Genomic DNA, 25105 nt, shown 5'->3' with positions numbered 1-25105 from the left:
CTTGCCTCCTTCCCCCTGCTGCACGGGAGGTGCTTGTGTGCATCAGCCACAGTTGACTCCAGCAGGTCTCCTTCTGAGAGGAGGTTGCACGGTCTCCAGGCCTTCACTTTCCCAAACAAGCGGTGTTTGTAACCTTGTACGTGCATCTTTTCACTCATGCCTGGGTACATCTGTAGGATAAATTCCCCGAAGTGTGGGCATGCTGGATCAAAGGGTATGTTCATTTGAAATTTTCAGAGCTGTTGTGAAACTGCCTCCAGCATCCTTGAGTTGCTTGTCCTGAGCTTCACCTCAGTCCTGGGGGGAGGACTCTATCATAAACACCTCCCTTCCCAGGAAAGGTGAGGCCAGGGAGGTCTCCCCCCGGCTTGCGGTGTGACTCTTCTCCCCTCACCCTGTGATCGCTGTGGCTCATGTGCCTTTGGGAAAGCCAGAGTGGGCCGGGAGCACAAACTCCGAATACAGCGTGAGCATGAGAAGCCTCACGCAGTCCCAGCTCTGCCTCTCCCTTCTTGCGTGGCCTTGAATGAGCTGCTCGGCTTTGCCAATCCTTAGTGTAATGATCATCAGCAAAAGGGGCCGGGGGGGGGGGGGCGGGGGGGGTACAAGCTGCCTCGTGCATAATGTGGGGATTAAACGGAGTCACGTATTCAGGCGTCGTGCTCTATAATCCGGACTTATTCTTAGTAGCATGATACAGTGACTTCTTCTGTGTCATGGTCTTTTTTTTTTTTTTTCCATTTGAAAATCTTTGGTGAGCGTTTTTTTTTTTTTTTTTTTTAACACACAATGAGGTGTCCTAGAGCAAAGCCCTACCGTTCAGGAAACCTGGAGTCGGGTCCCGTTCGCTGAGCTGCGATTTTGTCATTATTAAATCCCTCCAGCGAGGAGGCGTATTTGGATCAGACTCCCTTTCGGTTCTAAAATTCGACACATCTGTGGAACTGTAAAGGACTTAAAACCTGCACTGGTGTCTTAGAATCTGCTCTCAATTGGAGAACTCACCTCCCCGCTTTCGGGAAGGAGTGTCTGTGGCCTCACTGATCCCATCCTCGCAATGGCCCTGTGGGCTTGCAGTGCTTCACATTTATTCCAGAACAGGTTGCTTGGTCCAGGCGGTGTGGGCGTGCGGGGACATGTGAAGAAATGTCTCATGTTTAGAAGTTAAGCCTCGGGCAAGTTTGTGAGAGGGTGCGGGGAGGGGGGTAGAGGCAGCCAAGCCTGGGTGAGGCCGGGCGGCAGCACCAGTGGGCACAACACCATACTTAGCGTGGAACTGGGAGTTGGCAAGCCGGATGGAAAAAGTCGAGAGAAAACGTAAGAAGGCTTCAGCTGGCCTGGCTTTCGTCCCTCCTCCCCACGCCTCCCCTGTGGGCAGGAGCAAGTCTGACAGGCACAGATGCCAGCCGACTCTTCTGCACTTGGGGTGAGGGGCTTGGCCCTTGATAGGAGCTCACCCAGAGTGGGGGTGCGCTGGCCCTCCATCTGGATGGCCCTTCCTGCCTAAATGGACTGGGTTGGCCGTGACAGGGCGCAGGCGGGTGTCCGGGGGCCCGGGTAGCTCTTCCCCGTGTTCGATAGAGATACTGCGATGGAGAGAAGGACAGTGCCTGGTGATGCACAAAAAATGAAAATGTCCTCCAGGGTCCCCTCGTTCAGCTCAGCCACCGCTGACACAGTGAGAAATCAGCAGCAATGTACGTCTTGAGCCTTTCTGACCTCGGCTTATGGGACCAGCCACAGGCCCCCGTCTTTATAGCAGCGTTGCCCAGACACAGGGCTTCCCTCGGGCTCCTTTGGGAGTGCTCAGTACGAGTTAGGCTGAGTCACCCACTGCCCACCTCACTTTTGTGCTACCATTGGCAAAATTTATCAAAGAATTTCCAGCTGGCTGCCATGAGACAAGGAGTGGAGAGGGTCTGGGTATGGAGTCCCCCGAAACACCATTCCTCCTGGCTGCCGGCGAGGGCCCGCCAAAGTCTACATTTTGAGGCAGATAAACTTGATCCCTTGGGATTGTGTAGCCTTGGTAGTAGGTGTTCATTCACTCATTCACTCACTCCCTGTTCATTTACTAAGCATAGGTTTCCCCTGGCCCAGTCTTGGCGCTTGGCATGATTCCATCCCTGTGGGTGGCAGCTTCTTTCCACCCATAGTCTTGAGTATTTGGAAGAGAAACCTATGTAGAACCATTAATCCTGTTTCTGTAATCCCTTCCATCCTGGGAAATGGACTACGGGAACCGCTTTCAGACTACGTTCAGATGTATCTGAATAGATTTGAAGCTACTTAAACTTCTATTGAATAGGTCACCTCTAGAAATGCAGTGGCAATTACCTCCATGGCTCAGATTTCTACTACTCATTGCCTTAAATATTCCCAAAGGCACTGCAAATAATGGTTGCTTGCTTTTCCAGAATATCTTAAATTGAAAAGCGCACATTTTTGGGGGGCAGGCACCTTGTCAGTGCCAGATATTGCCAGGTATCAATAAAGGGCTTAGAGATGAGCCAGACCTTTCCCACACATGTTCCCAAACAACGTTAAGCCAAGGCGGACCCGATACAAAAAATACACAGAGAAGACTGTGGAAACCCAGGGATGGAAAGATCATTTTATATGGGGAAATTGGGAATGATTTCTCAGAGGAATTTCTTAGTGAATTTCAGCTGGCCTCCCTGGGGTGGCTCTTGTGTAAGCCAGTATTTCCCAAGCTTGCCCCAATCCTAAGAATGACCCATATTAACATATGGGTTTTCAGGCCCCTCCGGAGATTTTCTAAATCAGAATCTGCAGGGGAAGAGCTTGGGAGTCTGTATTTTCAACCAGGGCCCCAACTGACTCTTTAAAATAATAATAATAATAATAATAATAATAAAGTAATTAACATTATTGAGCACTTGCTATGTGCCAGGCCCTCTTCTAAGCACTTTACCTGTGTTAATTCGCTAAGTCTTCACGGCACCCTGTGAGGCGGTACCGTTTTTATCTGCACCTTCCAGATGAGGACATTGAGGCACGGAGATGGTAAGGATTGTGGGAGGCCTGAGAATGGAAATTTGAGTTTGGCTGGGAGCCTTGGTGGAGAGCAAGGGAAATGGAGGGCTTGAGGACAGAGGCGCCACCTGCTGGGCGCCCAGGGACCTCCTGCTCTGTTGGTGCTTAGGGCGTCGGTTCTCGCGCCCCAGGGGTCGCTGGCACAGCCTGACCTTTCCCAGCTCAGCCCCCCCCCCACCCCCCAGGAGAGTGTCAGCCTTGGGAGGCCCACGGAGGCCTCATGCTGCGCCCCAGTCTGTCTGTCCCTCAGTGGGTCACTGACAAGATCCCCCGCACTCGCCACACGTTGTGAAATGGTCACGAATGTGTGCTGAGCACCTACTGCGTGTCAGGCTTGATGCTTTACTAACGCATCCTTTAGTTCCTAACAACTCTAGGTGGTGGGGACAGGTAAGGAGACCCGGGGCTCAGAAAGGTTAAGTAACCTGCCCCAGATCACACAGCTTGTAAAAGGCAGGGGACAAGATCCACACTCACCTCTTTCCCTTCTTCATGATGGCTCTTCTTAGAAGAGAGAAGCCTCAGCCCTGCCCCTCAAATAAAAAAAAAAAAAAAAAAAAAAGGAAGGCCCTTGGAAGAGGATGGGCCCAGAACAAAGCCTACCCACCCTTGTTCGGCTGGTGGACGTATAGGCCATTGCAGAGAAGAGCTTACTGGTGGTGGCTGGATGCTATAAAAGTCACCAGGGAGAGGCTTTACACTTTCTGAGCGGCAAGGAAGGCAGGTGGGTCAGAGGGCCGGACAGGGGAACAGAAAGGACCCATGTGACTCAGGCGCAAGGTCATGCATTTGCACCGAAGGCCACTGTGCTGGCCCGCGGTACCCTCTGGGCCAGTCCCCAGTAGGAGATGCCAGTGTGGGCCCAGAGACGCCATGGTCAGGATCCAGAGCCTTAGTGTAACGGGTTCAGTCCATGGATTTTAGAAAATGTGCCGAGGCTCCGGGTTATTGAAGCAGTTGCCGGCCACGTGCAATATGCTCACGGCTGCTGGGACTGGTTCAGGCTCTGACTCCCTCGGACTAGAAGACGAAGCTGGAGCCCAGCAAGGGGCCCTTACGCATCCGTAGGCTTTCGGGGATGGAGGCTGCCTGGTGGTCACCTGTGTGCGGAGGAGATGGTGTCTGGGTCTCTCGGCTCCTGGTCACCTCTGAAACTGCCAGACGCTTCCCCGAGTCCCCCGACGGCTTAGTGGGCGTCAGCGGGGTCCCTCGGGCGGGGAGCCGGGAGGCGCTAGGCCCTCCTGGTCGGGGGGCGCTGGGCCGGCCTAGCAGGCCGCTGCGGAGATGCGCGGCCCCCGCCGCCCGTCTGACCCCCCTGCTCCCACAGCGTGTCGGGGGGCGAGCTGTTCGAGCGCATCATCGACGAGGACTTCGAGCTGACGGAGCGCGAGTGCATCCAGTACATGAGGCAGATCTCGGCGGGCGTGGAGTACATCCACCGGCAGGGCATCGTCCACCTGGACCTCAAGCCCGAGAACATCATGTGCGTCAATAAGACCGGCACGAGGATCAAGCTCATCGACTTCGGCCTGGCCAGAAAGCTGGGTAAGGCGCCGCCCGGCCTCTGGTCACCCGCGGGGGGACGGAGCGCGGGGTGGGGTGGAAGCCCGAGGCTGTGGGCGCCGCTCGGCTCCGAGCCCGCCCTGCCCCCCAGACTCCACCTCGAGTCTCAGTCCCTCACTGACACCCCACGGGGCTGCTGGGGACTCCGCGGGCTGACATAGGCGCCCCAAGCGCTCCGCTGCTTAGCAGGAGCCAGGCCCCTGCCCTGCTGTCTGCCCCCCTCGGGCAGCTCACCTGGGGTGTTGCTGGGGGTGCCGTGCCCCGCAGACGTCCGCACGGCCTCCGGAGCCCGGGCACGGGCCTTCCTGGTCCCCGGCGGCCCGAGGGCCAGGAGGTTCGGGAGCCCCGCTCTGCAGGCCGCGCTGCAGGTCCCTCCAGGCCTGGGGCGGCCCCAGCCTCGTGCCCACCACCCCCGGCCTTGGCTCCGCGGGGCCCCGGGGCCTCCCGACGAGCCGCCGGAGCCGGACCACGCGCCTCCCGGCGGCCACCTCCAGGCCTTCGGAGGAGAGGCCCGCGGCCGGGACAGCTCAGGGAGTGGGGCCCATGGCTTGGGCCACCCGCTGCTGGAGAGGGCAGGTCCCGGCGGCCGGGCCTTGTCTCCTCGGGACGGGACGGGACGGTCACTCCGCCCCCCGGGTGGTCGAGAATGTGAAGTGGGAAAGGCCTTATAAAACAGGCGGCAGGGAAGAGAGGACACAGTGAGCGTCGGAGGCCAGCACCAAGCACGTGTCCCCGCCCCAGCACTGAGGCCGGTGTCACTGTGACCCCTTGGTGGGCCTGCGTCGCTGCGCCATCCCCTTGGGAGAGCAGGCACGGCCAGGCCTTGTCCGTGTCCCTGCCGTGCACGCAGGCGGCCTCCCGAACGTTCTGGTGATGGGTCCCTCTCCTTCCTGGCTACAGAGAATGCGGGGTCTCTGAAGGTCCTCTTTGGCACCCCGGAATTTGTGGCCCCCGAAGTGATCAACTATGAGCCCATCGGCTATGCCACGGACATGTGGAGCATCGGAGTCATCTGCTACATCCTGTGAGTCTCTGGGCACATGAGGGAGGGGCAGAGAGCTCTGCAGGAGGGTCCCCAGGCCGCCCTGACGTGGAAGGGGCCAGGGCGGGTCACGGTGGGGGGACCCCCCCACCTCTGGGCGAGTCAGGAGAGTGGCAGCTCCTATCCACGCCCCCGCCCGGGCCAGCCCCACTCCTGGTTTCCCAGGGAAGCAGCCCGTGTTGCACTTAAAAAAAAAAAAAAAAGGATTTTATTTATTTATTGGAGAGAGAGGAAAGCTGGAGTAGGGTGTGGGAGAAGCAGACTCCCCCTGAGCTGGGAGCCTGATGCGGGGCTCGATCTCAGGACTCTAGGATCACGACCTGAGCCGAAGGCAGATGCCTAACGGACTGAGCCACCCAGGCACCCCCCCCCACATGTTGCACTCCTCGGCTAGTGCTTACACCGAGACCCCATTCTGGGCCCTTCACTGTCCCTAATGCTGACCAGGCTGGGGTCTTTGGTCACCGGGGTGGGATGTGGCTGGTGCCGTGTAATTTACCCCGACTTGTGTAGATGATTCCATGGAGCCCAGGTGCCCATCTCCTGTGGGCATCATCACTGTCTTCAGAAGACAGCACCCCATCCTCGTGGCAGGGGGACCCCAACTGCCAGCTTCATCCCTGAGCCCAGCATATGTTCCAATTGTAAGCCCTTTTGATGATAGAGCCGTCAGCAGACAACAGAAAGCCACACGGTAGTTTGAATTGGGAAACCAGGTGCAAAATAGGAATCCATTTCAGTTACTAACCCTAGAGAAGAAGAGGGGAGGTCAGTAGTGTAGACCGGTGCTTTGTCAGCAGTAATACGCACGAACCATCCAGGCCTCTCCTTAGATTGCAGATTCTGATTCAGAAGGTCTGCGACGCCTAAGAGTCCACACTTCTAATAGATCCCAGGTTGCTAGTGGTGCTGGTCCAAGGACCACACTTTCTAGAACATACCTTGGTGGGACCTCATGGATTTAGTCCCTGAAACTCCAGGCTGCCCAGTCATTAGCCTCAGAGACAACCCCTGATCTTGTGCGGCAACGCACAGTAACGGGATGGTCCCCTGAAGTGCAGATATGCATGCATTCATCTAAAAAAAAATTTGTTGTTGTTAAAGGGAAAGGAAAAATTTAATGTTTTCACAGAAAACTTGAAGAGGACCTAAGAATGCTTTTTGAGACCCTTGGGGTCCTCAGACCTGAGTGAGAAAAAGGCTCTGGGTGATTTTTGCTGCACGGCCAGATGTAGGAGCCCCTGTGAGAAAAGCTTTAGCAGAAATGGAGTGATTTTGTGTGTGTGCAGCGTGGCTTTTCCCCACGCTCGGGAGTTCTATTCTCACTCTGGCCTGTCAGGACAGCCTCCCTCAGTTAAACCTGTATCGTGGACTCTGTACCCCAGAGAGTCCTCTTCCTCCTTGCTCAGGGTCACCCCCACCACCATCACCAGCTCCCCCAGAGCGGCAGACAAGAAACTCCCGGGCTAGGAGTGGATTTGCCTGTTTCTTCCTACGCCAGCCCTACTCCAGGAGAAAGGGAGCTAATGAGTAGTGAAAATTGCAGTCAATCTGTACTGCTGGCTCCCTTAGTAAATGAGGAATAGCAGAGCAGCGGGCCCAGCCACCCCTTCTGGGGCGCCCCATGCTGGACGGGGCTCACACTGGATCTCTGGCCGCGGGGGAGACGCCTGGCACTTGAGAAACAGTCTTGGTCAATTCATTCTGTTCCGATACCGCTGTCCCATGGCCTGGCTCTTGTCCGTGGGTCTTCTTCACATGGGCTCCTGTTTGACCCTCACGACAAACCTGGGAGTGAGTTGCCGCAGGGATGTGGTCTTCATTTGGCTTGGAGGTGACCAAGGCCAAGGATGTCCACATGGCTGTCCACTTCCCGCAGTCCTAGAGGGGGACCAGCCTTCCCAGGTCCCCAGGCCTGATGGGCTGCCCAGGATACGGGACTGTCAGTGCTAACATCAGGACAGTCTGGGAGACTAGGATACTCCCTACTGGTCTCCCTACCGGTCAGGGCCTACCCTTAAATTTTTCACAGTAAACGTGCCTGTGTCACCTGTACCAGATGAAGAATCCCCATGTTACTAGGGTCCCTGCAGCCCTCCTGGGGCCGCTCGTAATCACTGCCCCTCAGGGGTAACCATCATCCTCAGGTCTAACGTCACAGGTTAGTTTTGCCTGTTCTTGAACTTTATATAAGAGAAATCATACAGGAAGATGTGTCTGGCTTCCTTTGCTCAGCATTGTTTGTGAGACCCATTCATATTATCGTGTGTGTGGTTGTAGGCTGTTCACTCTCGGCGCTGTGCAGAATCCTGCTGTGGATGGATCCAGTTGATCCAGTCCACACTGATGTGTTCTTAATAGATGCCAGTTTCAGTATTACGAGTATGCTGTTCCATGTGTTTTAGTTGACACATTTATGCATCTCTGCTGGATATTTGATCTAGAACTAGAATTATTGAGCCATTAGAGCACTTTATGTTAAAAGGCAAATTCTTTTAGGTGGAGAAACATAACAACTTGGATAAGATGTTATATTACTTTACTAGATTACTTTCAGAGCTAAGACCAGGAAATAGGGAAGAGCTTCTTGAAATAGGGAGAAAATAATTTTGATGAATGGGGTGCCATCCTGAGGGTGTTTGGCCAGCAGGGTGCAAGGAGAGGGTAGGCGTCTGTGGGACAGGGAGGCAGGTGGGGGCCAGGCGTGATGGACACGGGTCAGCTCTGTGGAGCCTCCTGGAGCCGCCCAGTGCCCAGGCTCCTGCACACACCACAGTGGGCTGCTCTGCCCTCTGGGATTTTTCCTGTTGGTTCTCTCAGTGGGGATTCAGGCCTGGGAGTTCCCCTCGTGAGTGAGCATGTGGTACCCAAAACAGAAGCTGGAGCCAGCCAGATTGCTTCCTTTCAGACCCTGCTATGCAAAATTCCAGAGCTGCTGCTGGAAGTCTCTGGAAGAGGCCCTATGGCAGTCTTCAGGTTCCATTTGTCTCTCTCTTTGGAGCTTGATTGTCGTTCTGATAGTCCCTGTCAAGGCCACCTTCCACATTTGTATCAGAGGAACACACCTCTCCCCATCTCCTTTCTGGCACTAGTGACAGTTGGGGAGGCCAGGGAATTGGGGAAATCGGTGATAACTCATTTACTATTCAACACATATTTGGTGAGCACCTCCTAAGTGACCAGCTCCGTCCCCGTGGGTTGTTCTGACTTGTTAGAGGAACTCCTCAAACCCCTCGGGGAGATCAGGGCTGATCCTGACCCAGCACTAGAGACCTGGCCTCGCACCCTGCCCTGGGTTTTCCAGACAGAGCAGGGATTATGGGCCTTCCTACCCTCTCACCCCTGATTCTGGAAGGAAATGGTGGATTTCATGAATTTCCTGGAGATTCTTCCGATGTTAGCAATCTCTGCTTGGTTTCAGGCAGGGGGAGAGAGGACGGGAGTGCTCTAGGCCACACTTCAGCATGGAAGCTGTTCTAAGCCTTGCCGCCTTTTCTAAGACCTCCTTTCCTGTTTTCCTCCCCCCTATTTTCTGAGGACTTAGTGTTCCCTTACTGCCTGCGGGGACATCAAAACCCTTCTCTGTGCCCTTCTCTCACCCTACTTCTTTTTTTTTTTTTTTATAAAGATTTTACTTATTTATTCATGAGAGACAGACAGAGAGAGAGAGAAAGACAGAGACACAGGCAGAGGGAGAAGCAGGCTCCATGCAGGGAGCCCGACATGGGACTCGATCCCAGGTCCCCAGGATCATGCCCTGGGCTGAAGTCGGTGCTAAACCGCTGAGCCACCCAGGCTGCCCTCTCACCCTACTTTTCACCCCTAATTCCTTCTCTCTCTCCCCTGCTCCAAGCCCAGGTGAAGGGCAATTACTGCTCTGCATTCTCCCTACATCTTCCTACTGGGCTCAGTAGCAGACTTCCCATTTCTGCTCATTTGTCTTTTTTTTTTTTTTTTTAAGATTGTATTCATTTATTTGAGAGAGAAAGAGTACAAGTGGGGGGAGGGAAAGGGGGACAAGCAGACTACCCACTAAGTGGGGAGCCTAACACGGGAGCTCTCTTCCAGGACCCGGAGATCATGACCCGAGCTGCAGTCAGACACTTAACTGAGCCACACAGGCGTCCTTCAGCTCATTTGTTTAGCATCTCCTGTGGTCCAGAGAGCCGGGGCCATCTCTCTACCCAGAGTCTAACTTCTGGGGACATCAGCCCAGTGACATAGAGAGAAGGCCCAGTGTCAAGTATCAGGTGCCTACTCAGACTTGGGTTTAACACAGGGTTCTTCAGAGGGATCCAACAGCACCACTAATGGCTGCCTCTGGCCTCCCCACTGCTGAGCCCAGACATGCTCTCTGATTCCAGCTCCTGCAACCTCCAGGTGCCCTGAGCCCATGCCATACCCAGCCACTACCTACAGGCTTTGCTCTTCAGGAACATGGGCTGTGGTTAGTGTAGCTAACACAGAATGTCTACTTTTCAATCACGGCACAGAACGCTACCCAGTTTTCCTCTGGGTGATGCCCAGCCCCCTTAAATCTTTCCACCACTCCAGAAAATGAGGATCTGAAGGCTAAAATGGGATAAAAAACTAACACATTCCTAAGCACTATCTGCTGGTAGATTTGTGGTCTCTTTCACTGGCCATCCATGCAGTAGGGTTATCTGCTGCTTGAAAAACACTAGGAAGAAAGTATCATATAAGAGATATTTCTGCACCCTTCTCTGTTCTGACATTCCACCCTGCAGGCAGAACAGTCTTCTGCATCAGATTCCCTAGGCGAAGTTTTGCTTCACTGAGAGATTAAGAAATCAGAACTCCTTGTAGTCATGACCTTTGTGATTTATCAGCGACCATTAAAAATGAACGTGAACACTACGTCTGAAACTAATGATGTACCATATGTTGGCTAACTGAATTTAAATTAAAAAATTTTTAAATGAATGTGACGGACTCTGTACACACCTGTGAAGGACAATGTCAAATGACAAAAAAGTGGAGCATCCAAGAACTTGCCCACACTGATTACTGTTTTGTAAAAACCAGATGAATCTGTTGGTTTTGTTGGGGAGGAAGAAAAAAAAACTTTCCTCCACCCTCTTAGGTTCTTTTCTTGGAGGCCTGCAAATCAAACTGACAAACGACAGATTAACAAGAGGGGAAAAAAAAATCAGATTTAATTATGTTCATATGCATAGGAGTTCACAAAGGAATGGGATTCAAGAAAGTATAGAATTGGGAGCTTACGTACTATTTTAGCAAAGAGCAAGCAAGTAATTGTAGAGAAATAACTAGACAAAGGAAAAGGGGTTTGGGTCTTATGGAGGGGTAAGTTGTGAGAAGGTGACTAGAAAATGTGCAGTAAACAAGAGTTGTTCAGGAGGTCTGTTATGAAGATGAGTCTCCTCTTTCTGGTAAGGGAGAGGACATATTTACAAATGGAAATTTATGTCACCTTAACAGAGAGAAATGTATGTCCTGCTTTTAGACAGAAAGGGGAGGGCAAAGAGCTAATTGTCTTCAGCTCAAAACAATCTTTCTACCAGAGTGGCATATTTTGGAGCGGCGTACTCTGATCCCCTTCAGTTAAAAAATGAGATAACACTAGAAAGACAGGTTGGTAGTTGTGTTTTTAATGCTAATCTTATTTTTATTGATTGACCAACCCAACCATACGTGATCCTTATGCAAATTCTAGCAATAAAAAGCCCCAAAAAAGAAAAAATACATTTAAAAATCCTGCCAAATCTCACCACCAAGAGACATTACTGAAATTCTGACACTCTCTTTGTCATCATGCTCCGCATATATTGCAAGTTTTATTTTAGAGACATACTCTTTTAACAGGAATTCTGTGGGAGCTCGGCAGGCAAGGAGCCAGCCAGGGCTGGGGGTATTTCAGATGGATGGGCTGCCAGAGAGGAGGAGTGCCAGAGACGAGGAGGCTCTCCTCAACTGTGAACTTTACGGAGATTAAGCCCTATCTCTGCAGGATTGCAGTCCCTAATTAGGAAAGGAGGTTTATAGAAGGGGACGGCTCAGCATTCCACAGCAGGGTTGTCTGCTCTTTCGGCAGTCTTTGGAATGCTGCAGAACCTTACCCCTCTTTGTTTCAAATGGAAAATGTAAAGACAGAAGGAGGCAGGTAGTTGACAGACTAGAGTCAGGCTGCTTCTAGATGGGGCTGGCTGAGGTCACACTGGATCACAGAGCTGGGGACACCCGGAAGCCACTAGGAATTCTAGCCCAGTACCCTTGGTATAAAAAGAGGAAACTGAGGCCCGAGGTGGTGGGGGAGGGAATAGCATTTAACCGTGCAGACTCAGGAGTGGTACGCTCCCACCCTTCCTTCATTGTCACGTAACCGAGAATATTTATCCCCATGCCTTCTCCAAATAGAATGGAAATCGGTGTCTTGCATTAAGACATTTTAAGTGCCATCTGCACAACTCTGTTATTCCAAAACACAAATATATTGACTAAGGTGAGATAACTCACGTTGCAAAAGCTTTCTTTCTTTTTACAAAAGGTTTCACCAGAGGGCTCCTCCCATGGCAATCTTGCCTCACAGTATTTCAGTGGGTTTTAGTTTGCAGGTGCTGTTGTATTTCATAAGCTGAGGCCTTTTGATGCAGAGGCGGCTCCGGCTCCAGAAGGGTTTGTGTTATTGTTTATGATGATGGGTTCATAAGGATTTGGGGGAAAGGGACACTAGTGAAGGCTTAATCTGGAAGGTTGATGGCATGAAGGCCCTGGATCCATCATGTGGGACTCAGGTGGGGTCAGGGCAGGACCAGCTACGTGATTTGTGGGGCCCAGTGCAAAATTAAAAAGTAGAGTGACTTGTTCAAACATGACTATGACTTTCAATATGATGGCAGCAGATCATTAAACCAAGAGCGGGGGCCTTCTAAGGGTGGGGCCTTGTGCATCTATATAAGCCTGCCGCCCAAGAGGTTGCCCTAAGTCAGGCTGAATGGCAGAGGCATGGATGGTATGAGGTGAGGTACACAGAAGTGAGAGATCAAGCCTTTAAACTAAATCTGTCCCACTTGCCTTGGAGATACTTCACCTTTCAGATTTCATTTGGCTTCAGTTATTGGTACATGTGTCACTCCCAAGGTCACAGATTGGTGAGGCAGTGGGGGGTGAACTGTACAGGGAGGAGCTGTGTAGTATCTGCAGTCATGGGCAGAGCTTCTTGCTATGGACCAGGCCTCGTGCCAGAGCTGTGCACCATGACTACTTCGCCTTCATAGAAATACTCGTCTAAAGGAGCAGTTAAGACCTAGCTTTTAGAGATTCCTGGGTTCAGATCTCACTGACTAAATCCTTGGCCAAGTTACTTAACCCCACTCTGGGCCCGTGTCCTCATCTGTTAAGGTAATGACTTCCCTGGGTTCTAGGAAAGGGTGGTAGTAAGATTGAATGAATTGAGTGAATTCGTCTGTTTTAAGCTGTTTGCCCAGTGCCTGGCACACAGTGTCTGCTGCCGTGATGCTGTTGGTGGAGAAGGAGGAGAAAGAGGAAGAGAAGTAGAATAAGTAAAAGTGGTGACTGCTGTATAGTTTAGTAGAAAGTTCTCTGTTATATAGAGGAGGAAAACACGGCACAGAGCGATTAGGAGGTGGTCCCAGATCACCCAGCAAACGAGCAGACTGTGCTATTCCTCAGCCTTGGTATCTCTCAGGGAAGCTTTCTGGTTTGGCCTCAGTGCCTCCGTCTCACGGGGATGGACGGATCACCAAACCCATGTTGCTGCTTCGAAGTCTGCCGTTCACCCATGCTTGCTAAGCATCCCGAGCGTGCTGGGCCCTGTCATTGTCACCGGTGGGCACGATGCGGAGAGGCAGAAGGGAGCAGAGACAGCCCGGTGCGGTGGCGAGTGCCGTGTCCTGTGACTCGTCCCTGGTGAGGGTGGCAACGGCACAGAGGAGAGGACAGTCTCCCATCCAGGAGCCTTGGAGAAAGTTCTGGGCTCCGGGCAAGAAGAGAGGACAGGGAGGAGGGGCCCTACTGTGAACTGCCGAAGCCATAAACTGAAGTAAATTCCTTCCTCTCAGCCTCACTGGCAGGTGGTGATGGGAGGCAGGGACACCCCGAAAGTGCAGTGAGCACTGAGAAGAGTCTGAGCCGCACCTTCCCTTCCTTCCTCCGGTGGGAGGAGAGGCAGGCACGAGGGCGTTGTGGGCGCAGGGCTTTGCGGGCCCTCACCTTTGACCCCGGCGGGCACTCACTTGGGGGGCATCGTCTCACCCCGCCCTCCCTGCCAACACTCACCCTCATTCACCTGCTGCCCTGCTCTTTTCTTCCAGGGTTAGTGGACTCTCCCCCTTCATGGGTGACAACGATAATGAAACCCTAGCCAACGTTACCTCAGCCACCTGGGACTTCGATGATGAGGCGTTCGATGAGATCTCGGATGACGCCAAGGATTTTATCAGCAATTTGCTGAAGAAAGATATGAAGTAATGAATTACCGTTTCCATCCTTTCGGCCTCCCCACTCCCTGGACTGGTGTCCAGAAGCAGGGACGTCCTTTGCCCACCGTGGGGCCCTTCTCACCCGAGGAGAGCAGGGCGGGCGCTGCGAGTGGTTGGGGGGGCGCTTCCTAGGCCTCCTGCTGCCTGGTTCCAGATGCTCCATGAGTATTTATTTATTTATTTATTTATTTATTGAAATTTTATTTATTTATGATAGACACAGAGAGAGAGAGAGAGAGGCAGAGACACAGGCAGCGGGAGAAGCAGGCTCCCTGCAGGGAGCCCAATGCGGGATTCGATCCCGGGTCTCCAGGATCACACCCTGGGCCAAAGGCGGACGCTAAACCACTGAGCCACCCAGGGATCCCTCCATGGGTCTTTAGAAGCACAGAAACCTCACCTGGAAAAGCAACACTTGAGCGAGGTTGCCGGGAGAGGGGCAGCTTGCCTGTTGTCTCGGGTGTGCGCTTGTGGCCTTGGAAGCCGTGACGCCTCCAGGAGTGTCCCGCTCGCAGGCCCCGTCATCCCCGGCTGCTCCGGCCTGTGCCTTCTCCTATCCAAGGTGCTTCAGGGGTGCCCTCCTGAACAGCGTGCTGCTCCCGCTGCGCTTTCAGACCGGCTTGGCCTGTCCCACGTGTCCTCGGCCCCCCTCACGCCGCAGACGTGCAGGTCCCCTCCGCTTGGGGGCTGCCCGAGGAACACATCAAAAGGGTGACCCGTGGGAGGCCCGTGTGTGTCGCGCGGACAGCCTGGGGCCGTGAGGGCAGGTCAGACGCACAGGCGCTCAGTGCAAGTGTCCCCGTGAGACGACAGGGGAGCCGAGGAAGCTGGAGCCCAGGCCTGGGTGAGGCCTCTGGGGCGAGGCAGCTGGCGAGGCTGCAGCCAGGAGGTGGGAGGCTGTGCGTGGGAAAGCTGGCCTGCCCCGGGGAGGGAGCTGGGCTGGCAGGGGAGCGCACGCGGTCCCTTGGGTGCCTCGCCCACGTCCCCAGGTGGCCAGATGAGGCGGGGCCTGGCCCCAGGAGCCCCCGGGGAGCACTCAGCTCCAAGCTTTGCCCTAGGAGGGTGGGTGGTGTTGAACAGGCGGGGACCAGAGGAGGACCAGAGGAAGGGCGGCCGGATCCGCAGGCGGTGGCTGCAGCAGCCAGGTGACTGTGTGGAGAAAGCCCTATCCTGCCTGCCACAGACCCCCAGGGTACCGGTCATCTTGCTCTGCTCTGGGAGAAATGCTGTTTGGGATCAAGAGCACAGCTGCTCAAAGTACAGTATTGGAGGGTCTCTCAGAAGGCTCTGGTTTTCTGGTAATATGTCCGCTTCTCATTGCTTTTGAGCTACCTCAGGCCAAACTGCTCCAGAAGCTGCATCTACACTCCTTCAGTGAGGCCTCCTTAGCGTCTTGCTCTCACAGCCTGTGCAGCAGAAGTAGGCATGGCCCAGGTAGAACCTGGGTGTCGTGGGGGCCTAGATTCCCTTCTAGCGGGAGCGAGCCTCACTCCCAAGTGCTTCACGGACGGAGATGCAGACCTTCCTATTAACACTGGTCCAGGGTGGCTTTTGTCCACCAAGCTTGAGTCACTGATGATTTGGTGAACAGGCATTATGTCTATACCCGGTTTTCTCATCTGACCTTGAATTAAATTCAGTAATGAGCTGTGCTGACCCCTCTGTGCTCATAAAATGGATTCACCAAAAAACTGATTTCAATTATCAAGACACTTGATTCCCATAAACCCTTAAACCAGAAACATTAAACATTAAATATCCTCTTCAACCAGAAACCTTCACCTATCAGCACTTTTAAAAATACTTTTTTTTTCCTTTTTAAAGATTTTATTTATTTATTTATTTATTTATTTATTTATTTATTTATTTTAATTTTTTTTTTTATTTATTTATGATAGTCACACAGAGAGAGAGAGAGAGAGGCAGAGACATAGGCAGAGGGAGAAGCAGGCTCCATGCACCGGGAGCCTGACGTGGGATTCAATCCTGGGTCTCCAGGATCGCGCCCTGGGCCAAAGGCAGGCGCTAAACCGCTGCGCCACCGAGGGATCCCAGATTTTATTTATTTATTCACGAAAGACACACACACACACAGAGAAAGAGGCAGAGACACAGGCAGAGGGAGAAGCAGGCTCCATGCAGGGAGCCCAACGTGGGACTCGATCCCAAGTCTACAGGATCACGCCCTGGGCTGAAGGCGGTGCTAAACTGCTGAGCCACCTGGGCTGCCCAAAATACTTTTCTATTATAAAATTAATACGTGTAAATTGTAGAAAATTTGGGTATAGGAAAATTTAAATAATCCATAATCTCTTTATCTGAAGATCACTACATTGTACTAAGCAAATTTACTTTTACTCCTTTTTCTATGTCTGTTAGCATTTGGTTCTTTGGGCTTTATTAGTCCTATTACAATGAAAGTGATGGCCCTGAATTATTCCTAGAATCCCAGAGCTTTCAGAAGGATTAAATGAATTTGAGTGCAGTTTCTAAGGTGGTCCTAATTCATAGGTTGTATGTAGGACATACTTCCGAGTTTTAATGAGGAAAACCGGACACTCAACCACACCGTAAGACATGAAAGCTCAGTGATTCTCAGAGATTTGCACCTAATGTTTTATTCTCCCCTCCACCAGACAAGGAGACAGGAAGATGAGGCCTCCACAGCCCCCCGTCCCCATGTGACCAGTAGAATGATCCCACCCTAGAATACCATTCCCAGATGTGTCCTCCCTCACCCTTCCTAGACCTAGGAAGGTCGTAAGACTCCAGTTGCTTACTTGGTGGTTAGACCTTAACACTTCCCTATTCTGGGTCTAGTCAGTGTAATCTAGACTAAGGGAGGAAAAGGCCCTGTGATCATGGTGGATGTACTGGGAACAGAGAGCCCTGGGCTCTGCCCTGTGTGACCAAGGACAGGTGACCTCCCATTTCTGATCTGACTGACAGTCTCTGAGGTCCCCTCCTGCTCAGAAATCCTCTGATCTCTGCCTCCATCAGAAACCGCCTGGACTGTACCCAGTGCCTTCAGCATCCCTGGCTCATGAAAGACACCAAGAACATGGAAGCCAAGAAACTCTCCAAGGACCGGATGAAGAAGTACATGGCAAGAAGGAAATGGCAGGTAATGAGGGTGTCACCTTGGACTCGGATGTTGCCCCTCACATTTGCTTTTTTCGAGCTACTCTCAATCCCAAAATGCATGTTTCTGAAATAGACTCGGACCAAGCCTGACATTTCATGTCTTGGTGGCCAGGGTCGAGCAATGTCACCTTGAAGACTCTTTGGCAACCCTGGAGGATGTAATCTCCTGAAAGGCAGTGGGATGGCCTTACATTTCTTTACAGTGAAGGAGGGCACAGGATCTACAAACAGAGAGAGATGGTCCCCACCATCCAGGGAGATTGTATGTTACTATGTGTGTCCTTGGGCACCCGAGTGACAGCCTTGCTGTGCCTTCATATTCTCACCTGTAAAATGGAGGATGTAGTGGAGCCAACGTCACAGCATTGCTGGGAGAATTATATGAAGTAATCCTCATCTGGCCTTGAGCGCGTTGCATGGCACATATTAGGCGTTCAAAACTGATACCAGTAGTTCATACATATGAAGGGCTGGCTATATGTCAGGGAACATTCAGAGCACTTTCTATGCAGGGAGTCTTTTAATCCTGGGAGGCAGGTACTACTATTATCCCCACTTTTCAGACAAGTCGAGGCAGAGAAAGGTTAGGGAAAGTCACCAAGAATCACGTAGCTAGTAAATAGGAGAGGATTCAAACCCAAAGCCTGGCTCCAAAGTCCAGTCTTAACAATGACACAGAATTGCCTCTGATTAATAGCAGATACAAAAAAAACTGTCATCCAAAACCACAGAGAACTTGTCATCAGCTATTTTATTTGTATTATCGCTATTAGTATACAAAATTTCTGAACTATTGGAGGGTCCATGGTTTCTATCTCAAGGAACGTATAGTGTAACGGGGAACTGAAGCAAATGGACATAAAAGGACATAATGCACACCAAGAATCATAAACTATCAGTATAGCCTTACATAGCCATATATGTGAGTGTGGATGGGAGAAAGGAGCCAGTCACACTAGAGTTGGATATGGCTGTGATGAAATGCTGCCAGGGGCAGGACTTTGAAAGTGGTCGTAGAAAATGGGCTAGAACAAGGGAAGAGGAGATAACGGCACAGGAGGAGGAGAAGGCACAGACGACCTCATCCTGACAGTAGCAGAGTCCTTTAGCCACAGAGCAGGGGGAACTGGGGCATTTAAAACTTGCCTGTGTGGCAGAGAAGAAGGAAATTTCTGTTTTAGGGGCAACTGGGACACTGGCAATTTGCCATACAGCATGACTAAACTGTAGTCACTACCCCCTCAAAGAGTACAACACAGAGCTTGAGAGCAGCAGAGGCTGGGGGGAGGGGGCTTAGGGTGTGTGGGTTTTAGGGACTGCTGCCCCCTGAGTGGCTCAGCCAGGACTCCTCCACAGTGGAGGGTCAGCTCCTGGTTAGCCCCCGGTGAAGGTTTAGGGGGACCTCCCGGCCCCCCTCAAGTGCTAGGTGACTTGGAACACCTGTGTCACTTACCCTCCGGTATCCTTAGGATCCAGTGAAATCAGAGTAACTAATGTTCTTAAAACAAAACAGAAAGGGGTCCACAAAATCAAAGTTGGCTTTATTAACGACCCTGTGGCCAGTAGATCTTAAGGAAATAACGGTATTTCTGGAGTGGATAAGGTGGCTGGTGTGGGGGTGTGGCGGTCCTCAGTGCAGTCAGTCTCACTGGGTTTTGCTTGGATGACACTGTAGGTTAAGAAGCAGCTTTATCCCTCAAGTCCCCTGGGAGCATTGACACATCTGTTGATGAACCGAAGCCAGGAAGGACCTGAACCCAGGGGACAGGGCAGAGAAAAGGAAACGGGAGAGGAAATAAATGGAATTTTTTAGTCCGATGGGTCAGGGAACCATAATTTGTGCGGATATTTTAAATCACTTGAATTTTTTTCTAGTTCTTAACAGTGTTATTAGCCATAAGGTTTCCTGCAAGTGAGAAGGAAAAGAAAAGGATGGAATTCTGAGGAGGAACCTTAATTTCGTATCTTCATATAGGCAGCAGGGTTTGGAAATGGTTTTTCCACCAAAACAGTGGTTGGGTTTTACAAAATGACACGCAAAAGTAGTCTCTAAAATCCCACGCAGCACACGATGTCCCTGAAGCATCATTTCACTGGTAATGGTTCAGCTGCATCTAACCATCCACCGTTTTTACCCGCGACACCAGGACCTCAGCACACCTAAGGGGGAGTCGGGGGCTCCCTCCCAGAGCAGCTAAGGTTCTGGGTGGTAGGGCAGAGCAAAGTACAGTGGTACAAAGCGGTGGAGAGGAAGGGCCAGGGCAGACACAGGTGCACAAGAGAAGCTTCCCTGCTATCGTTCTGGTGTGGGTTCCGTAAAGGGCCCGGGAGGAAGGAAGTAGCATGAGAGTAGATCCCTATAAGGTAATGTGTCATTGAATTATCGTATCATTGATCTTAGAGGAAAGTTATGCTGAAAGAAGGCATGTTTTTTATTTATATGGAAAAAAATTTTAAAAAGATGTGAACGATAGCACTGAGGGAGAGTGGAGAAGGATAAACCGGGCTTCTGCTTATAAGACTTGAGGCAGAGGACTAGGAACTAGAGGCCTCCGGGCAGCCGTCTTCACTTTCTGAGACCCACAAAGACTTCAGCGTGGACCATGGGCCCAGAGAGAAGAAAACTTTGACTCTACGTAGCAGAGAGTACTCTTGGCCGTCAGTCTTGGCACTTCTCAGGGGAAACCAGAGTCTCAGAGCTGTTGGTATCTACGTAGGGTCTGTGATGGCTGGCTGGCTCTAGGGTAACCAACTGGCCCCAGTGTGCCAGGGGCCATCCCAGCTTTATACTCAAAAGAGACTCATCCTGGGAAACCCCTCAGTCCAGGCAACCCAGGCTGGTTAGTCACGCTCGCTGGCTCTCCCAAGGGAGGGAGCCTGTGTGGCCTTAGGGAGGTCCAGTACAAACACTGCCCGCCTGGAGCCCAGGGACCCAGCCTTGGCAATTGTCCTCACACAAGGAAAAGACTTTCTCAAAATAAGGATGGAACTTAGCGAATTGAAACTTCCTTTCTTGATGTTCCAAAGATTTCTAAGTGTCTTTGTAGAGCAGCAACCAGTTTTTAGCTCAAAGGCATGAAACTGGAAGTCTAGAACATACAGACAGATTTCTTTTCCAGTTCTGACAACTTCTCCACTGTTTTTTTTTTTTCTCATAAATCAGTTCCCAAAGATTGAATCTGATGTAGGTTATTTTTAAGATTGTCCTTATTAAGCACATTTTACTTTTCCCCATTTTAGAAAGTATATGCTGTAAGACTACGTCTGATAGAAAATTCACCCCTCTTTGTAGCCTATTTGTTTGCTAATGTGTATTGGCTCCCTTCTCTGGAATATTCTAATTCATTTATTGCCTTGTTCTGGCAACTTCATACTCGTCATTTTGTTAAAAGAAGAGGAAAGACTTCCTTATTCCACACCGCACAAGTGAAGACAGTCCTGATCGGTCACGACCCAGGCGTTTGGAATTAGGGAGCCCATGGGCTCGGGGGGAGTGTTCCCTGCTGCACCGTCACGTGTGTGCGTGACAGGCTTTCTGTAGGGAGAGTCAGATCTTCTGGTTCAAGAAGCTGAGGTGCACAGGAGGGAACTGGTTTGCCTAGTGACGTCCCTTTGTTCAGAATGAACTGAGGTGAGAGGCTCCTGGCCCAGGCCAACCGGTCTCGTTGGGTAAAGAGAATGGAGCGCCAGAAGGGCTGGGTCCGAGAGTCTGGCTCTGCGGGGGCACGGCCTGGTCTGAGGTCCACGCCACAGGGAGGGCTGCCGAGGCTGGCACCCAGACACACGGCTGAGGTCTCCGGGAGCGGCCCGTCCCAGCACAGCGTGCGCGGCTGCCGGCGCCCGGCCTGCGGGTACACTCTCTGCAGGGCCACGGTGCCTCTCCCCGCGCCAGTCACCTCCACCCGGGGCTGCCTGGGTTCTGTTCAGTGACGCGGCTTCAGCCTGGTGACCGAGGGCCGGGAACGTGACCACAGCTCAGTGATACGGGCCGAAGGGCGCGTGGCCGGAGGGGCACATGGCCGGAGGGGCACGTCCGTCCGGAGTGCACGAAGAGTCCACAGCAGGGGGGGGGGACATGGCACAGAGGAGTGGCTGCGGCCACCACGGTTCTCTGCGTGAAGCGCGTGCACACGCTATGAGTCCTTAGTGCCCGTGATGGAAACAGCCCGGCTCCCGGAGAGCCCCAGGTCGGGGGGCTCTACCCGTCGGGCGCTCCGGGCCACGGCACCTGGACACCCCGGGCGCCCCGGACGCCGACACACGCGGTTCCCGGGCCGCTGCACTGACGTGCGAAGGGGCCGAAACCTCCGGGCCTGTGGGACCTGAGGGCGAAGGGGCAACCCGGGCCCGGTGCTGTGGCCCGGGCCACGTCCTGGTCTGCGGCCCACGCCTGGCAGAGTCTTCACCTCCGGTTCTGGCCTCCTCATCGGAGAGCGGCAGCCCTGTCCTCCCCGAGGCCTCTCCCCTCCGAAAAGCCAAGCAGCCGCCGCTCCGCATGTCCTCGGCCGCTCCGCATGTCCTCGGGCCTCGCTTTCGAGGCCTGGGCCGGCCCGGGCAAGAGGCTGCCCCGAAGGCCCGAAGGCCCGTGCATCCCGCACTCGGGCCGTCAGAGCCGTTCTCGAAGGCCCTCAAGTGTGGAATCATGAACAGAGCTAATGAGACCGTGGAGGTCACCTCGGGCAGCCCCCCTTACACGGAGAAGGAAAGTGAAGCAGGGGGGTGGGGGTAGGGGACTTGCCCCAAGTCCGTAGGAAGCCTTTTCTGGGTCCTGCGCTAACTCCCGCTCGGTCCCTATCAGCAGCATTGTTTTACGAGAAACAGCCCCCGGGCCCGTCAGCAGGGAGTCTCTGGAGCTGTCTCAGCCCGCAGTTGCTTTATATAAACTATCCCTTTTATGGGAGTTGAAGCGCAGTATGAAAGGGTTTTTGTCTCATGTTGACCTTGTTTAGTCACATTAACGCACACATCGCTCCGGGCCCCATTCCATCGGCGCACATCCCCGGACACGCGGAGCGCGCGGGCAGAGCAGGGCTGGGCGCTCCTCGCGGCACCTCGGCTCGCGGGGCCTCGCTCCGGGCCCAGTGCGCTCCCGCCGCGCCCTTCTCCCCCGACCCGACCCCGACCCCGACCCCAACCCCCGCTGCCTATTTTCCAGAAAACGGGCAATGCTGTGAGAGCCATCGGAAGACTGTCCTCTATGGCAATGATCTCAGGGCTCAGTGGCAGGAAATCCTCAACAGGATCACCGACCAGCCCGCTCAACGCAGAAAAACTAGAATCTGAAGGTAAGGAGCTCCAGAAGATTCTTGTCTAGCCAGTCGGCGAGAAAGGAGGGGTTACGGAAGGGACATGTGGAGGCTTTGGGGAGTTTCTTTTTTTCCTTTTTCTTCTTTCTTTCTTTCTTTCTTTCTTTCTTTCTTTCCTTTTTTCTTTCTTTTTTTTCTTCTTTCTTTCTTCTTTTTTTTTTTTAATAATATAAACGACAAGGGTTAAATTCAGAATGAATTTTAGGTTGCCTCCTGACAACAATTATTACAGTCTACTGGTTCCTCTTTAACGGTCCAACCTTAACTGTTTTCAGAGGGAAAGTTATTTAACAGAAACAGCTGACCTCGGCTGTTCTTTTCTCCATATTTCACATAAGAATCAGCAAAGACTTCATTAAAAGCTTCCTTTTCTCTCATTACAAAAGTGCTCTTGGTATTTGGATAGGCAAACATAAAAATCACAGAGAGCACTATCTTTTTTAAAAAATATCCGTCCATATTCTTTGTGTTTTTCTTTAAAAAAAATGAACTGCAGTCCCTATTGATTTGGGCATTTTTCATGATGGTGCAGCGGGTCGTTTGAATGGGGTGGAGCGTGCGGAAAGGGCTCCTCCGCAGACCGGTAGGGTCAGCCGCTTGCGCCGTCTCGACATGCTGCCCTGGCCAGCTCCTCAGTGAAGGCCTTGGCCTCGTCCTGCTCCAGGTGCATGTGGGTTCTGGCCCTGGTCTTCCTGAGGCACTTCATGTGGCCAGAGACCCCCCCCGCCCACCTCCCGCTGCTTGGTGTTTTCCGTGTCCCAAGGTGGAGAAGCAGGGGCCAGACTCCTCTTGTGCCTAAAGGCAGGCTGCGTGTCCCCCGGGCTGCTCTGATGGGGCCAGGGGCACAGTCTGCGACACGTGGGCCTGCTCCCTCCTGATCCGTGCTCCCCAGGTGACCCTGAAGGGAAGGCAGAGGGCACAGGGTCCCCTCCAAGTACAGCTTATCCCCGGACCAATCATAAATCCCTGGTCCGTGGTCATACACTGTGAAGGCGGCGTAAGCATGGGGACCAGAACTCCCGGCAAGTCGAAGACATGCCTAGGACCCAGGCCCTCCTTCCTGAGGAGCAGGTAAGAGCCTGCCACTGCAGGAGGAGGGCAAAGTGGGGACAGAGACCGGGAAGGCCGGAGTGCTCTGTCCTCCTTGGATATCCTCCACTGAATCCTGAAACAGCATGGAATGCAGCCAAAAATCCTTTTTAAAGATTATTTCCTTTTTCAATGTGTCAGCATAAGGGAAGGGGGGAGTTCAAACATTTCCGCAGTTTGGGCACAGTTCTCTCTCCTGCCAAAACCATCTGGCAGCAGGCCAACCTGTCCTCAGGAGAAAGGTATGCTTGATTCAGTCCTCTAAACTGCGTTAATTGCTGAATTGTATCAACTTAAAAAAAAAAAAAAGTCAGCTTTTTTACACCAGGGAAGAGAACAGGGAATGAAGAACTGACTGTGTTTCCTTTCCCCATCTCCTAGAAGATGTGTCCCAAGCTTTCCTTGAGGCTGTTGCTGAGGAAAAGCCCCATGTAAAACCCTATTTCTCTAAGACCATTCGTGATTTAGAAGTTGTGGAGGGAAGCGCTGCTAGATTTGACTGCAAGATTGAAGGTAAGTTTTAGCTAGTCTTCCCTGGACTACAAAAGGGGTGTGGTGGGCTGGTGGGCCCTGCTGTGCCCGTTATGGGTAGCCAGGCGGCGGGGATACCTGGGCGGGGAGGACTCGGCCCACTGCTCCCACTCCATCTCCTGAAGGCTGGTGCCATTCAGTGACTCACCTAGGGCGCCTCTGCTAGTTCACATACTTACATCAGCCTCTAGACTCAAGTTAAAAGTGGTTTATCATAGACCTGTTTGGCTGTGGAACATGCCTAGCGAAATGAGCTTTGCAAGCTTCTGGGAAGCATGTGAACTGCCCATAAGAGGTTTCAAAGGAAGGTTGGCATGAAGAGTGTAAAATGGGGAGCTGGTGGCTCAGCTCCTCATCTGCGGGCTCTGTGACCTTGGGTGATGATCTAAACTCTTCTGAGCCTCAGGCTCTTTTTTTTTATTTTTTTAGATTATTTATTTATTCATGAGAGACACAGAGAGAGAGGCAGAGACACAGGCAGAGGGAGAAGCAGGTCCATGCAGGGAGCCCGATGCGGGACTTGATCCCAGGATCCCAGGATCATGCCCTGAGCTGAAGGCAGATGCTTAACTGCTGAGCCACTCAGGTGTCCCTAACCTCTGAGCCACCCAGGCATCCCAAGCCTTAGTCTCTTAAGATGATGTCTAATGCCTGAGTAGCTAATTCTGGGGATGCTGTCAGAGGACATATGTGAAAAGGGGAAACCTTATAAGTCTGTTCAAGACGTCATGCAGTCAAGGGAAAAGTTGTGACACTGGTAAGTGCAGAGTGAGCATGCCTTGTGACCTCAAAAGGAGGGGAGCTGGGATCCAGATGCTTATGCCATCTTCCCCATGCTTCTCTGCCTGCCAAGAATAATGAGGCCATAGAATTGTGAGTTGTTAGAGCTC

At 52.4% G+C, this 25105-nt stretch overlaps 1 protein-coding gene across 6 annotated transcripts in view; it reads left to right on the top strand.

Moving 5' to 3' along the window:
* MYLK (myosin light chain kinase) overlaps positions 1-25105 on the top strand; it is a 179435-nt gene that overhangs the window by 150620 nt on the left and 3710 nt on the right. For 5 of the 6 annotated variants that reach the window (XM_049105390.1, XM_049105392.1, XM_049105391.1 and 2 more), the window contains 6 exons: positions 4385-4602; positions 5521-5644; positions 13978-14130; positions 17146-17269; positions 22445-22574; positions 24066-24197. In XM_049105390.1, coding sequence (XP_048961347.1) covers positions 4385-4602; positions 5521-5644; positions 13978-14130; positions 17146-17269; positions 22445-22574; positions 24066-24197 — 881 coding nt within the window. The remainder of the gene's footprint in view (positions 1-4384; positions 4603-5520; positions 5645-13977; positions 14131-17145; positions 17270-22444; positions 22575-24065; positions 24198-25105) is intronic. The other variant, XM_025474981.3, reaches the window with a different exon arrangement.

The sequence above is a fragment of the Canis lupus genome, chromosome 33, assembly GCF_003254725.2.
Source record: "Canis lupus dingo isolate Sandy chromosome 33, ASM325472v2, whole genome shotgun sequence".
Taxonomy (NCBI): domain Eukaryota; kingdom Metazoa; phylum Chordata; class Mammalia; order Carnivora; family Canidae; genus Canis; species Canis lupus.
Note: the sequence above shows the minus strand (reverse complement) of the source record. Positions and strands in the feature narration are given on the sequence as shown.